General features: G+C 52.9%; 1 protein-coding gene across 1 annotated transcript; it reads right to left on the minus strand.

The window, feature by feature from the left end:
• Positions 1-509: 509 nt before the first annotated feature.
• Positions 510-8,243, minus strand: LOC130682122 (granulocyte-macrophage colony-stimulating factor receptor subunit alpha-like). The gene is made up of 3 exons (XM_057496253.1): positions 8,142-8,243; positions 2,951-3,052; positions 510-661 (listed from the first exon to the last, which is right to left on the minus strand). The coding sequence occupies exons 1-3, from the start codon at positions 8,200-8,202 to the stop codon at positions 510-512; spliced, it is 315 nt and encodes a 104-aa protein (XP_057352236.1). The 5' UTR covers positions 8,203-8,243.
• Positions 8,244-15,096: the final 6,853 nt, after the last annotated feature.

The raw sequence follows: 15,096 nt of genomic DNA on the forward strand, positions 1-15,096 counted from the left end.
TGAACTGTCAGGACTGTTGCCATTTCTGTCTGAGGATTAAGTCTACCATGTGGGTGATCTCTGATGGATCAACTGACCAAAGGCTGCCCTTCCATGCAGGCAACGCAGGAAGTTCCCCTAAGAAACACCCGCCGAAGGGGAACAGAAGTCTGTAGGTCGCAGAATAACCATTTGTTTTTCTCCGGATCACTACTGTTGGAAATTACATCCCACTGAAAGATATCCCTGAGAATTCTGGGAGCATCCCAGTGTCTGCTTGGGACCTATCCCTGCTCCCTGGGTCTCTCCTCCTACCAGCCAGCCCCATTTCCTGTCCCTTGGGCAGCTGATTGTCCTTGAGGGTCCCACCCCCTTAAGTCCCTGTAGCTTCTGCTGGGTCTGACCTCACAGAAGCTCTGAGCTGTGCATCTAGAGCTGTCATTCTTAGACATGTCCCCAAGTCATGCACGTGTGTTTCATTTGTACCTGTTATCTTGTTTCTAGATCGACGAGAACTGCGCACATCACAGTCATCTTACCATTATTGCAATTGGTCCTTTTTCCTTGTGAAACATCACACATTCCACGTAGGTGGCATTTTCTTGGCAGTCCCAAGTCAACGTCATTCTCCTGGGGTCGAACTTCATCTTTAGACTGGGGATCGGCTCTACTGCTGGAAAATCTGAAAGATGTGGTTACTGGATGCAAAAATGACTCTTTTCCCATCTCCACTCCCCCAAACAGACACGTCCCATGTCTTGAAAGCAAAGATCAGGGCTGGGACAAGCTGTCGCCCCTTCTCTGCTCCCAGGCGGTCCCAGGACATTGGTGCATCCTCAGAACCACCTTCCTTTCCATCTCTCCTAGCCCTTTCTCCAAGCAGAGATATCTACTGTGGAAGTCAACAAAGACCAATCAAGTGGAAACAACCAGACTGTATTCAGAACTGGCTATTGTAAGGGACTCCGCCGCCATCATTTGCATTTAGCAGAGTGGGCCGTGGAGTGGGCAAGTTTTATAGTGGACAAGAGGCAGTCTGGGCTGTGCCCCGGCCGGAGGCTGCTGGCCTGGAGAAGATGTGGGTGGCTAACTAGAAGCAGGGTATCCTAACTGACTGGTTAGGAGAGCATTTTCAGCTCTCTCTGGTTGATCCTAAGTTGGAAGCAGAGACAAGACTACGGAACCCATCAGTTATTGATCAAGTCCTGGGCATTTTGGACTGATTGTTCCAGAAGTTATGCTAGCTTCCTGGATTGTTCTAGAGATAGCAATCTGCTTCCCACAAGGCGGACTTGGGGCCAGCGGGCTGGCTTCCCGGGCTGGTTACTGTAGACAGGGGGTTGGTTCCCTGCTCAGACGGCTGCAGACATCGTGGGCTAGGGCACTGCTTTTACGATGGCCTGGCCGCTCTCTGCTGTATATTCACTCCACTCTGCACAGCGTCTCTGTGCGGTGCCTCGCTCTCACACTTGTGGACCCGTGCGCCCCTCGCAGGGACCACCTGTCTCCGGGTGTCCGGGCCCTAAAACCCGATGAGTCACCTCCTCGGCTTCTTGACCCTCCTCCCTCCCCAGCAACCCCATGGTCTCCCACAGGCTTAGTCCTCCCTTCACATCAAACTTCTGAGATGAACAACATCGGTCCCCAAGGCATCTACAGATCTTGGACCTTCCATTGTAACCTGTGGGTTCCATAAAAGCTCTCGAGTTCACACCCAACTAGGAACACCCTGAACGGTCAACAGACCTCTGGGAATGCAGATACACTGGAATAACACTTCCTTCCTGGTGTTAGCGAGCTCCTGCACCTGCCTGCCCCCAGGGACTCCAGAGCTAGTGGAGTCGATCCTACTCCATGTGCAGTTCCCAATAAGTCCTCATGCAGGACAGGGAGGCAGCCACCTCACCATTAACCTGTACAGTGTCTTGGGAGAGCTGGGGAGGACAGAGACAGGGGTGCACACACCATCCATATTTTCAACTCAGACAGAACCACGTTTGGAAAGACGTATGTGGGTTTGAGCTCGCACCAGCTGTGTGACTTTCGGCGGATTGCTTAACCTCTCTGTTCCCTGGTCTCCATTTCTGCTACATAAAGCAATCACGTCTCTGCCCCAACAAGGCTGGTGAAGAGCTGCAAAAGCGAACTGTACTCCAGCAGTTCCCAAGCGGTCATTTCAGGAGCCGCAGCCCTGGGGAGGGTTCCCTGATCGTGTTCCTTGGGGATCATGGCGTCCCTGTCCAGCCCCGGGAGCCGCTTGTACATGAGCTTCCTGCACCTGCATGAACTCCTGCCACCAGGTGAGTTCCACCTGGAGGGAGCCTGCTGTCTCTAGGACCTGACCCTCCACCACGGTCCTTGTTCCCCACACACCACTGGTCAGCACTGATTTTTTAACAGACAGCAGCCCAGGAAATGCCTACTTTCAAGACAACCCACCACCTGAATTCCTTCTAAATTGCACTTTCTACACCCTTTCTCCTTCCTGAATCACCCCTGATGTGATCAGTCCCCCCAGGCCGTGGTGATTCCTGCTCCCTCCCCAGCACACTGTACCCAGTTACTGTGGCCTTTGCCCCCTGCCAGGATTCCAGAGTCCTTACTCTTTTCATCTCCTCTGTCCTTCTGTTTAAGTCACTCAGTCCCTCCTGCAACCCCCTTGCTGGGCGACACCCCTTTGCCCATGGGTGGGGCCAGGAGATCCTTTGATGCAGGGCTGACCCGGTCCTCATCCCGGCCCCACCCTTTGAAGACGGTCATTAGCTTCAGTCATGGCTGAGCCTCAGTTTTTCCGTCTGCAGAGTGCATGGACATTTATCAGCCTCCCCAGAAGCGGGTGAGCACGCCAGCCAGCCGACCCCACGTACGCAGGTCCCATGAAATCGGACACAGGCATCGGCATGAGTTCCCACATGGCCATGACATGGAACAGGGCGGTGAGGAATGGGGTCCAGCGCTTGGACACACTTACCCCAGTGCTCCTGGGTCAGAAGGGACGCCGGGTGCAGAAACAGAGACAGCAGAAAGGCTGTTGCCAGGGGGCCCACGGGGCTGGCCGATGGAGAAGGAAGTGCTGCAGGGAGAGAGGCATGTTTTGAGGAAATCGGCTCTCATGGGGGTGGGGGACTGGGGGCAGACATCCCAGCCATGTTCTCCTCATCCTCAGGGCGATGTTCACGCAGGGGCAAAAGCATCGCCCCCTCCAGCGTGGTGGCCAGCCTGAGGTCACCGTCAGCTGCCGAGGGGCTGCAGGTTCGGGAACTGAGAGCCTGTCCTGAAGTGTGGGCACGGGGCCACCTTCCTGTCACCGCCTGCCTCCCTCAGTCTGTCCCTTGCAGGAGCAACTCCCTGGCTCCTAGGCACTAAAACGCCGCGCACCGTGGCCGAGGATCAGGTCCCCGTGCCGGGAGCGTGTTTCAGTGGGCTTCCCACCTCTCCACCCCAAGATACTGTGAGCCCCCAGCCATAGCTGTTCCTCTGTCCCCAGGAAATGGGTCCCCAGTGCCCCGGGGCTCTGCACACGCATTTTACACGCTGAGCGGAGCGTCTCTCCGGAGCACACTGTGCTAGAGCAAGCTTCTGCTGACGGTGGGACTACGACAGTTTGGGATGTCATATGTAAAAAAAGTAGGCACACAAATCACTTGATTATTCCCTGGTGTATATTTATAAGACATATCTAATTGATAATATCTATCTTTACGTACAATTTTATATATAATATGAGTTACATGTAAGTAATGTCTATTCCTACAACTATGAATGGTCTTATAAACAATACACAAGGACATTTTGTAAACTGATCTGTAGCCTCTCGATGCTGGGAGCTTGTGTATCTCGGACCATTTTCCACGATGTGTTCACTACGTCATTCTCATCCAACGAGGGAGGTATTGACATGCACAGGAGGAGAGGCAGAGAATTGGCCCCTTGTGTGGTGTATGCGCGGTCTGAGCGCGATGTGCATGTACAGCCTTCGCAGAGCGGGACCACGCGGGTGCTTTCCTGCCCCTGAAGGGAGCTGTGCCCCATTGCCTCGTGCTGTGGCAGCGGATTCCCACTACATCAGCCGTTTCAAAACCTGTGCATTTGATCTCCTATGGTTCTGGGGGTCACAAGTCCCACAAGGGTTGCATGGGGCTCAGATCAAGGCGTGGGTAGACCTGCTTCCTTCTGGAGGGTCCCAACAGAGTTGGCTTCCTCGTCCGCTGCAGCGTCTACAGGTGCCTTTGGGCTTGTGGGTCCCTCTCTATCCTGATGGCTTGTCACGCCCACCTCTGCTTCCTTCATCCCATGTCCTCCTCTGCCTTGGACCCCAGCCTCCCTCTTATAAGGACGCCTGTGATGACACGGAGCCCAGCCAGATAAGCCAGGATCATCCCCATGGTGAGGTCCTTAACTGAATCGTATCTGCCAGTCCTCGACCACATGGAAGGCCACACATCCATAGCGCATGGGGTTGAGGATGTGGACAACTTGGGGGACATTATTCCATTCAGCACCTGGGAATTTTTAGGGACGTCATTCTGTCCACACACGAGGAGAAGGACATGGACATCTTTGGGGACCTTGTTCTGCCCACTACATGGGGATGAGGATGCCGGCATCTTTGGGGAGATTAGTCATTTCTCAGTGACTCTGATGCCCAATCTCCCCTCCAGGGACCAGCCTTCGTCCCCCCACCTACTCCAAAGCCTGTGTGACCTCAAAACCAGGAACCGATATGGCCGACTTCTCTCTTCTGGAGAGTCAACTTCCTGAGACGGAGTTTCAGTATCTCTCCCTGACGGCGTGTGTGGGGATTTCCTCTTCCCTGGTGAGCCTTCCCTGTAAACCAGCACGTCGTCCAGTATGAACCTTGACTGGCCCACGATTCCGTAGGCCTTGAAGCCGTGGCTGACCCACAGCACTGATTTTAAGATATTTTGGGGGAAATGACAGGCACTCTGTTTCTCATTGCTCTGACTTTCCCGCAGGAATTGGACTGGATTTTGGGGAGTGGAACAAGAAATGGTGGGTCAGATTTCCATCCTGATATTGGTGGATATTTAGGGCAGTGAATTTCCTCTGCATGATCCTATAATGGTGGATATACACCCTTACGTTTGTCCAAACCCATAGAATGTGCAACAGCCACAGGGACCCTGTTGCAAAGTATGGGCATTAATCAATAATAATGTGTCAATACTGTCTCATCAGTTGCAACAGATATAGCACATTGCTGCAGGGTGCTAATAATAGGGGAGGCCATACACAAGGGCAAATGGGTGTATAGGAACCCCCAGACTTTCCGCATAATTTTTCTGTGAACCTCAAACTGCTCTAAAATACAGTTCATTAAACGTGTTTTTAAAAGCACAAGCACAAAAGCCAAGTGCCCTCATACAAAGCCACCTTCAATGGGACCCTCAGCTTGGGTTTGGGGTGATGGCCCCAGGTCTGAGCCCCCTTCCCCTAATGGCATTTAGGGCTGTTGATACTCCTGCCATGAGGTTCTATGTCCCTGAATGTTTCCATCTTTCCGCGCGTGTTTCCTTCCTGCTCACCCCTCACGTCCACATGCGCTTTTAACGCTTGACCTTTCCTTTGAGGTTCCCCTTGTTTTATGGGACATGATCCCGTTTTCTGTAGTTTCTTCACATTCACGGAGGAAACCTCTGGAAAGCTGACTTTTTGGTGTATTTGTTTCCTGGGGGTGCAAATTTGCTTCCTACCCTCCTGTGCTCTTCGCTTGTAGATGTTTCCTTGATCGATCCCTTCCCTACTTAGTCTTGTGCAGTGTCTGCCCAGGGGAGGTCCAGTCACCATGCCCCCAATGCCCTCGCACATCCCGTCCCCCCTGTCACTGCCTGACTGCCCATCTCAGACACCTGCTCACGTCAGTCACACCCCAGTCCCAGGTGCTGACTGCCCACCAGCACCAGGCTACCCTCACCTCTTCCTGGACCCTTCAGCACCTGCCTCTTTCTCTGCCTTATCTGTGGAGTGAAGGGTGGACGGTCTCATCTGGATTCCAAAGCCCTTTCTCCCCCTGGACCTGTCCCACCTTCTCCACCTTGTCCCAGCTGGAGCCCAGTGGTGGAGAATGTGACCACCTCCCCAACCCATGTGCATGCGGGACAACCCCCAGCCTCAGATTCCTGCCTCCCAACCTCCCTGAGCCCGCCTCCTCCTGCAAAAACCTCATTTACTATCAAAGAGGAAATAAAAGCCACGGACCAGACTTATTTCAACTTCCCTTACCTGCCAGCCCCCCATCCCTTCTCGGCGCAATGGGGAAGCACCAGCCTTACTCCACCTGTGAGCAGGATCTGCCCCCCCAGCCTCTTCCCAGGTCTGGTCAGCAGCGCTCGGCGCCGAGGGGCCTCCACACTGCAGCCCAGAGGCCGTCGGGGAGGACCCTGTGCTCATCTAAGCCCACCGCGCTCTCCCTCTCTGCTTGACTTGCCTCCTCTCTGCTCTGCTTTTCACACTTGCAGTTTGTCAAGCGCCCTGCCAGTGGGGCTGAGCTTCCCCTGATCAGGGGGAGTGTGGGTGGTGAGGCAGGGCGACGTGGGGACCGCATTCTGAGGCTCCCGAGGTCCCCATCTGGCCACACGTGCTCTTGGCATCCATCCACCGGCCTGTGAGCTGGCATCTCCTTCTTAGGCCCTTCCGCCGCACCTGCTGGCGAGATGCCCTGCTGCAAGTGGCCGCGGATGCCCACCCTCTTCACGGGAATGGGACGCCCTACACTATGGCATAGGGAAACTTGGCCTTGGCCAGACAGTTCCCCATTCTTCTTCCTCACAACCCCGCTGGCTTCTTGCTCATCATGATGGAGCAAAATGGCAAACTTGCCTTTAAAAAAGCAACTGAGTCATCCAATACCCCAAAGCAGCAGGCACAGGGGTCCAGAGTCAAACAGTGCTGTTTGGATGAAACCGCTAGTCATGTTGTACGGCTCTTGGCCAAGGACCGTGACAAGCCCTCCGAAGGGCAATTTGGGCACTGCATGGAATAAATGGCGGGATGATTCATTGGGTGCTGGGGTATACCATGACCGGGTGCTGTTTACTTCCATACCCATCAGGGGGCAGCTCCCGGTGTCCGCACAGACGTGGCTAGAAAACTGGAGTCCAGGGAGGTCTCCCTGCTTCCTTTCATTTATTTTTGCCTCAACTTAAAAAAAAATCCAAGCAAAATTCACATGGTGCCAAATGCACCCTTTTAAAGCGCACAACTTGGCAGCCTTTAGCATTTCTGCAATGTTTCCCCATCATGCATGTCTTGTTCCAGAACATTCTCATCCCCCCTCAAAAGGGGACCCCATCCTCATTAAGCCACCCCTCACTGTTTCCCTGCCCCAGATCCCTGGCAATCCCCAATCTCCTTTCCGTCTCCATGCGCTCTCCATTCTGGGTGTTTCCTATACACAAAACCTGGTATCATATTTTTGCTGGTGGGTTGACTGCCTACCTACTTTCTCTTCTTCTTTCAGTTCTCACCAGACTGAGTTCTCTTCCTCTTTAGATTTCAGCTTTATATAGCTGTGGCCTGGAAGGAAGATGCTGGGCTCCATCTCTTAGTGCTTCTCCAACTCGAGGCACAGGAACCACAGCTCAGATACAGGCTCTGACTCTGCCCACTGGGTGAGGTCAGAGACCCCAGCGGTGCTGGACGTGGGGCACCTTTGCACGAGGTTGGATTCCCAGCTCACGGGGGCCTGGGGCATGCGGTCAATCTCGATTTCACGGCTCTGCAGGTGACTGCTGCGAGCTCTGAGATAAGCTGCTGTCAGCAGAATGTCTGCCCAGATTCCCCTTGTGGATGACTGCTTGCATGCACCACTTCTGAATGCATCCGAGTTTGGGGGACCACGTCCAAACCAGGTTTCAATTCTCACATGCACAGGCTGGCATGAAAAACTCAGCACACTTCCCATGCAAGCCAGCTGATTCCTAGGCTAATTCAGACCTGCCAGGGAGTGCCCCCCCAGGCTCTTGGAGTCACTGCCTGGGTACCTCCTCAGCGGGCATCCTTCATCATCGAGCAGTCCCCATTTCCAACCCCCAGGTCCTCACTGACCTGGACCACGAGCTGCCAGCCATGGAAGCTGAAGGAGGAAAACGTGCTGTAGTGACCCGACACATTTGAGGACCACAGGATGGGAGCCACCTTACCCCACTGCGCCAGGCTCCCCGTCAACCCGCTGTCCTTCGCTGTTCCTTGGGGCTCCAACATTGGGCTCTGACAACCCTCTCCCTGGTCAGTAAGTGAGCATACTGATTACCTTGCAGGGGCATTTCAGTGCAACACTTCCTTTTTTTGTCCTTATTCCCTCCCCCTTCCTGCGGCGCTTTCTCACTACATGCAATTGGGAAACCTGTGTGTGGTCAGTGAGTTCATTGTGAAGCCTAAGTCTTCAGTTCCCAAGATAGTCCCCTTTGGATGGCTAAGCTTCAGTGGGAGACACACACACACACACACACACACACACACACACACACACACACACTCTCACAACCCCCTCGTGCTGCCTAAAAGTGCTGGGAGAAGCCAAGCACAGAAGACATGTGTTGAGGCACCAGCTCTCAGTGCCATTGCAAAGCCCGGGGAGGGGATGCTCATAACGTGGAAGTTTTCATTGGAACTGTAATGATAGCAAAGGTGAAGGGCAGATTGGACAGAATATGCCTCTATGGTTCCCTGTTCCTGAAGGAAGGACTCCCTTCGGCACCAGCAGAGAAGGTCATCTTCCCTAAAATCTCAAGAGCACAAGTTCCCCAAGTCTACTCCAACTGGTGCCAACTTGGAGTAATTTATCCGACCTTCACCAAGCACCTCAGGGGAGAAAACCTACCGGAGTTGCAGGGAGCAGGTTTGCAGTTCACGCTGGGACAAGGCTGAGCAGAAGAGACCTGGGGACTTCGGGCACACACGCACTTTTGGATGTCCCCTGGGGGGGTTCTCTGCAGGAGGAGATGGGAAGAGTGAGTTAGCCAGGGGGCACGGAGGATGTACTGACTCCCAGGGGCATTACGGGACAGAGCTGGTGCACATGGGCTATGGAGCATTGGGGAGAGTGGTGGGCATCTTCTCATGACGAGAGGCACGGATGCAGGCTGGGCTGGAAGGTCACCCGACAGCACATGTGGGTTGGCAGTGTCCCGTGGAAGAGAATAAGGCTCACCGTGGTGTCTGTTCTGAGCAGACTTGACGAACCACCTGGAGAGGTCATGCACACATAACCTTGTCTACGTTGAGGCTGAAGTGAGCAGAGAATCACTGGCCCAGGGCATCCCTCCCAATGGCAGTGTCTGTGCTGGAGAACCCTCCCTCCCTAGCGGTCTCGGGAAGCTGAGGAGCAGAAGACTGTCCACACAAGACGACACCTCCGTGACACTCACTAGGGCTTCAGGGTTGATGAGATTCGGGAATGTTGGTGCCTTATCAGAGCTGCAGAAATAAGAGGACCTGGCACAGGGCGTGGACTTAGGGGAGGAAAGGCAGTGTTCAATCTTGGTGTGTTTAAGTAACTTCCCGGAGGAACCGTGAAGTGGGACAGCTAGCCGGGAGTTGGAATCAAGGGAGAGATTTGGAGAACTGATGTGAAGACGTTGCACTGAGCTTCTTTCCTGGAAGGAAGGGTTGCCCGTCATTTATCATTTGAGTCTCTGCAGCATGGAAAAATCCCAGAACACACTTGTGTGGTAAAGAGTTAACTTAGCAGACCTGGGTTGTCCACACCCTGCCCATTGCAAAGAAAGGTCTGACCCTTGGCCGACTTCTGGGAGGTCACTTAGGAGCCCTTGGACGTCCCTCCTGATAAGAGTGCATTTGTTTGTCTAGAGCCTTGGGCCAGGCAGGAGATTCTATGCTGCAATGCGACTTAGGGTAGGGCTTTGGGTCTTGCCACATCAGACCTCTGGAGGGACTGGTCACTGAGGAACTCAGGTCAGTCCTGTGGGTATTCCCATGTTGTGTGACTCTGACCCCAGGCAAAATCCTGGACACCAGAGTTTGGTGAACTTCCCTGGCTGGCAATACACCATGCATGTTGTCACACATTGTTGCTGGGACAAGGAGGCATGTCCACAGTTCCAAGAGGAGAAGATACCTGTAAGCTCAAGTCTCTGGTCTCCTGGACTTTGTCACAGGCACATTTTGCCTTTCCTGATTTTAATCTGCACCCTTTCATTGTATTAAACCAGAACCATGAGTGTAACAGCTTTTCTGAGTCCTGTGGTTCTGTCTAGAGAATCATTGAACCTGAAGGTGTCTTAGGGAACCCGACACAATTCCTATTTACTGCTGTGCAGGCACCCATCCGGCCAAGCATGACACACACAGAAAAAGCTAACAACTAATGGGCTGAACAAGATGTGTCTTGGTGTGGGTAAAATTGTAATATTTCCAGGATATCTCAGCTGGCTTTAGTGCATCTGCATATCAACAGGTGTTCCTCAGGGGTGGAGATTAGTAGTCCATCTCCATATCAATGGGTAATTACCTGGGCGACCAAGGGCTTAAATGAACCTGAGAGGTTGAGTGGGGGGTGGGGGGGGTGCTGGCTTGCTTCTGCTGGAGCAGGAAAGAGAAATGGCCCCAGACCACAGTTTGTAAGCAATCAACGGGTTTTACACTTTATTTCTCCTTTTGAGTGATTTCAGTTTTAGAGGTCTTTTGTCCTGGGATTTTCTCTCCCTGGACTTAACACCTGGGACCCGTGCTTTCCATCTTCAGCTATTTGCTCCTGGGCTTTTCCAGATCTGCTCAGAGTTCCCCCCAGGGTGTGGACAAGGGAAGGGAGGGTGAGGGATACCCTGCCTGGTCTTGAGGAGCTTGGTAGGGTCCTGCTGCACTGCCTGGGGAGAGCGTGGAGGATCTCAAGGAGAATGGGGGTGGGGGTCAACTGCAGTGACCACGATCCTACTAGGCAGCTGGTGAGGAGACCCCGCAACTTTAACAAAACACACCAATCATCATTTTATTTGGGATATGGGTTTTTGTTTTTGTTTTTTCCTGATGCAATAATTCGTAACCTTTCTGTAGGCTACTTCCTAAGAATTGGATGTGGAAGTAGGTGGGTATAGCGCGGCCTTCCAGGAACTCAGAATGCAGGCAATGTAAGCCTGTTCCCTGCAGCACCCATCCATCTTCCTTGGCACTGTCACTCCAGCCAAGCAGATGTGGAGGGCTGGACGTCTCTCAGGGCCTCGGGGCTGGTCACCACGGCTGGCGTTGCTGGATGAGAGAGAAGTCAGCTCCCGTCACGCACTCCAAGGAGCCCATTGGTGCCTGACGTGCCAGCAGTGACTCAGAGGCCACTGCCATCTTCGCTGGGTGCCCGCAGCTCATTTCTACATGATCAAGTGCCTGACACAGTGGATGAAGATGCCCTCATACCCTCCTCTTTCATCTATGGGATGAAGTGAGCAAGGAAAGAAACTTAGAAACACCCAGGCCTCCTGAATGGTCCCTTTCCCTTGAAAAGAAAGAAAAAGGACAATTTCTCAGGCGCACATGATGAACAATCCATCCTTCCTTTGATGGTGGTGATGATGGCGATGGTGATAATGAATTACCATCATTCTAAATGGGCAAATTAACAGAACTCTTACATAGGGGCTCCCACATCCCATACTCGGGGCCACCTTCTAGGGACCACAGGTTGGTCCAGAATCCGAATCAATCAGAATTCTCCAGAGAAACAGAACCGGTAGGATGTGTCTGTCAGTAGAAGCTTTATTTTAAAGAACTGCTCACACAGTGGTGGAGACTGGCAAGTCCCAAATCTGCAGGGTGGACCCAGAGGCTGAGACCCAAGGAAGACCGCATGTTGAAGGTCAAGTCTGAAGGCTGCCTGGAGGCAGAAGTCCTTACGAGCATCCCGTAGTGGTATGTGCTGTACTTCTAGTGTCACAGCACATCATGGACTGTCTGCTCTCTTCACTACTGGGCAGTGATCACCACCCTTTAATCAAAGTACAGAACCAATTCCAGAAGCCCCAGAACCCGTTCAGAAACTTAGGATGCTATTCCTTGAGAAGCACTCTCTACCCCCCAGAAGCTCACAAGTCCCATATCAAAGGGAAGCAAATGCCTGTGTGTACTCGTGTGGAAATTGAGGCACTCTGGGTGCCTGGGGGACCCCTCGGCTGAATCACCATATTGGGGGTGTCTGCGGGCAGAAGGCAAAGGGAAAAGAGTGCTCCAGGAACCCGGAATAGCACAGACAGGAGGCAGTGCCATGCTTCAGGATGCAATGGCCCACGTCCCACAAAATTCACTTAAAGTGTATAATCCAGTGGTTTGGGGTACATTCACCGATGTGTGAAACTGTCACCACTGTCCATCACACAACATTTTTAGCCCATCACAAAAGAAACCCCTTACCCCTTCAGTATCCCCACTGTACACTGCCTTCCCCCAGCCCTTGCAACCCTAACCCACTGTCTGCCTCTATGGATTAGCTTGTTGTGGATGCTTTATATAAACAGAGTCACCCCCGGTGAAGTCACTTGTGACTGGTTTAGAAGAAGGTTTTTGAAGTTTTTCCAGGTCGTGGCATGGATCACTGCTTCATTACCTTTTTAAAAATCGAGTTGAAATTCACAAGGCAGAAAAATTAACCATTTAGGGAGGTATCATTTCTGGCATGAGGTACAACTTACAATATTGTACAACCGTCATCACTACCTACTTCCAGAAGATGCTCTTCACCCCAAAAGGAAACCCTATAGCTAGTAAGCTGTCACTCCTCTTACTTTGCCCCCCCTTGCCCCTGGCTACTACTTACCTTCTCCAGCTTTATGGGTGTCCCTGTGTTGGATATGCCATATAAATGGAGTCATGCATTATGTGTCCTTCTGTGTCTGATGTCTCTCAGGGAGCATGGTGTTTTCAAGGATCGGCCACATTGTTCTGTGTGTATCAGGATGCCCTTCCTTTTCTTGGCTGAATAATATTCCCGTATGCGGCTGGACCACACTGTGTTTATCCATCCGTCCATGCGCGGGCATCCTTTTGACTCTTGTGTGCAGTGTTGTTGTGGACACATGGGCAACAAGTTTTGCTACGATGTATGTTTACATTTCTCTTGGGTATATGCCCGATAGTAGGCACAAGGGGCCATATGGAAACTAGAACAGAGGCCAGGTCACAGAGTCTGGAAGTGCCGTCACGGGTCAGGGGGCTCAACGTGGGTGAAACAGTCTGGTACCCACGGAAGGCGGACTGCAGGCACAGCTGGATCAAGGGTCTGAGCTCCCCAATGTGGCCATTCTCTGGTGTCCTCAGGGTGATTTTCCTGTGGCGGTGGGGGTTTCTGGCAGCCCTCAAGGCTCCGGGCTCACTTGGCCATAGCAGCAGTGGAAAGAGAAAGGGAGAGGTGGCGTCTTCCCGTGACCATGGTTCCGGGTGAGGGGGCACTGGCTAGCTGCTTGGATTCACGTTCCATGTCCACCACCCAGACAGAACCGATTGACCATAGACCCCTGTTGGAGCTGTAAAGCAGGTGTGTTTTGGGGGGAAACCAATAGGCATGTATTCATGGGGGCTAGCTGGGCAGATTTTCAGACTCACGCATGCAGAGCCCCTTGGGAACCTTGTTTGTAGATTATGACTCAGTAGGTCTAGGCAGCCGAGATTCTGCAAGACTGGCAGGCCCCTAGGGGACACTGTGCAGCTGGTGCGTGGACCCCTGATGGTCACATTCACATGCCCTGCCACCACCCCCATGGGGAAGCACAGGGAGGCATTTAAGGTGTTGGCAGTGGCGGGGAAGACGCAGGAACAGGAGCTGGGGAGGAATATCATTACTGAGAGTCACTGGTGGGTGAGCTCAGGGCATAAAAGAGAACTGAGGGGTCCCGATTGTGGGTCTTGGGTGTGAATAGGTGTCCTTAGTCATGAGAGGGTCTCAGTGATGGGCTGCAGGGCCAGAGGTGGAGAGTCAGTGTGGGGAGGTTGAGTGGCAGGGGGCTTTCGGGCTGGAGGGTCCAGCAGGGTACAAACTGAGCTCCACGGACTGGGCATTTGACTGGGCACAGAGGAAGATGAAGAAGAGAATGGGAGCCCAGAACGCCGTGGAATCCAGGGAGAGAACGGCAGTGTCCGAAAGTGTGTGCAGAGCCGTGAGCTTGGAACATGCAGGCGTAGGCTGGGAGCCGAGCTGAGGAGAGTCCAGACCAAAGACGGGTGGCAGCTGTTAAAGGAGGTCAGAGGGGGACAAACACACGCTCACCTCCACACAGACAGACGGGCACGCCACACTAGAAACACACACGTCTGCACACGCAGCATGTGAGCTGTTCTGGGCTTTTCCGTTCTCCTGACCTGAAGTTCTCTCTGAGACGATGCCATCTGTGGTCCTGAGCCCCCCTTCTGTTCCTTTCCTTAGAGTGCAAGCAGGTTTCAGCAGGGGGGTGGGAAGGGGCCAGGAGCTTGGTGGAGGAAGTGAGAAGGGCACCCCAAACTCCCAGTGTCCTGTAGTTCTCCAGCTGTTTCTTGACATGGGGGATGAGAGACACCGTGAACACACAGGTCACAGGGTGAGCCACCAGGCCCCTGGGCAAGGAGGGATAGGGTGATAAATTAACCCATTAACTGAAGACAGGGGTGCCCAAATTAATTCTATCACATTTCTGTAACAAAATGCATGTTTCGTCCACATTGGCTTACATAAAGGGACTATTGAAATGGTGAATCTTTCCTAAAATAAAGATCTCCCTTTTCGTATGTAAAACCAGATGATACTTCGGGTCAAATACAGTAAGAAACATCCAGGTGGGAGAGGTGGAGACCCACCCTTATGCATACAACACAATCTGTTTCCACATCTTGCAGTTGGTCCATGGTAAGAATGTTGCATCTATGTTGTCCCAACGCATTATCTCTAAGTATTATTCTAGGACTGAGGAGTAACGCCTTTATTTAGACCGGGTTGCTACACCCCGTGTACTAGGGTGCACTCAACAATCCCATGGACTGTCAGGAACATCCCACAGGTGAGGGATTCCATCCGTGGTAACAGACACCACTGGGGCACCCCGGGGATGATTCTGATTTTTCTGGGGTCTGTTGGGTGAAGAGCTGGTCGCAAGGAGATGGGGCATGCGTTGTGTTCATCCCCGG

This window comes from Manis pentadactyla, chromosome Y (assembly GCF_030020395.1).
Source record: "Manis pentadactyla isolate mManPen7 chromosome Y, mManPen7.hap1, whole genome shotgun sequence".
Classification (NCBI taxonomy): Eukaryota; Metazoa; Chordata; class Mammalia; order Pholidota; family Manidae; genus Manis; species Manis pentadactyla.

Bases quoted from the DNA above. Each gene is read 5' to 3' on its own strand.
- LOC130682122 (XM_057496253.1), bottom strand. From the start codon at position 8,202: ATGTTGGAGCCCCAAGGAACAGCGAAGGACAGCGGGTTGACGGGGAGC. The intron at 3,053-8,141 runs GTAAGGTGGCTC...CTCTCCCTGCAG, and splicing joins GGGGAGCCTGGCGCAGTGGG to CACTTCCTTCTCCATCGGCC. The intron at 662-2,950 runs GTAAGTGTGTCC...CACATCTTTCAG, and splicing joins TCTGACCCAGGAGCACTGGG to ATTTTCCAGCAGTAGAGCCG.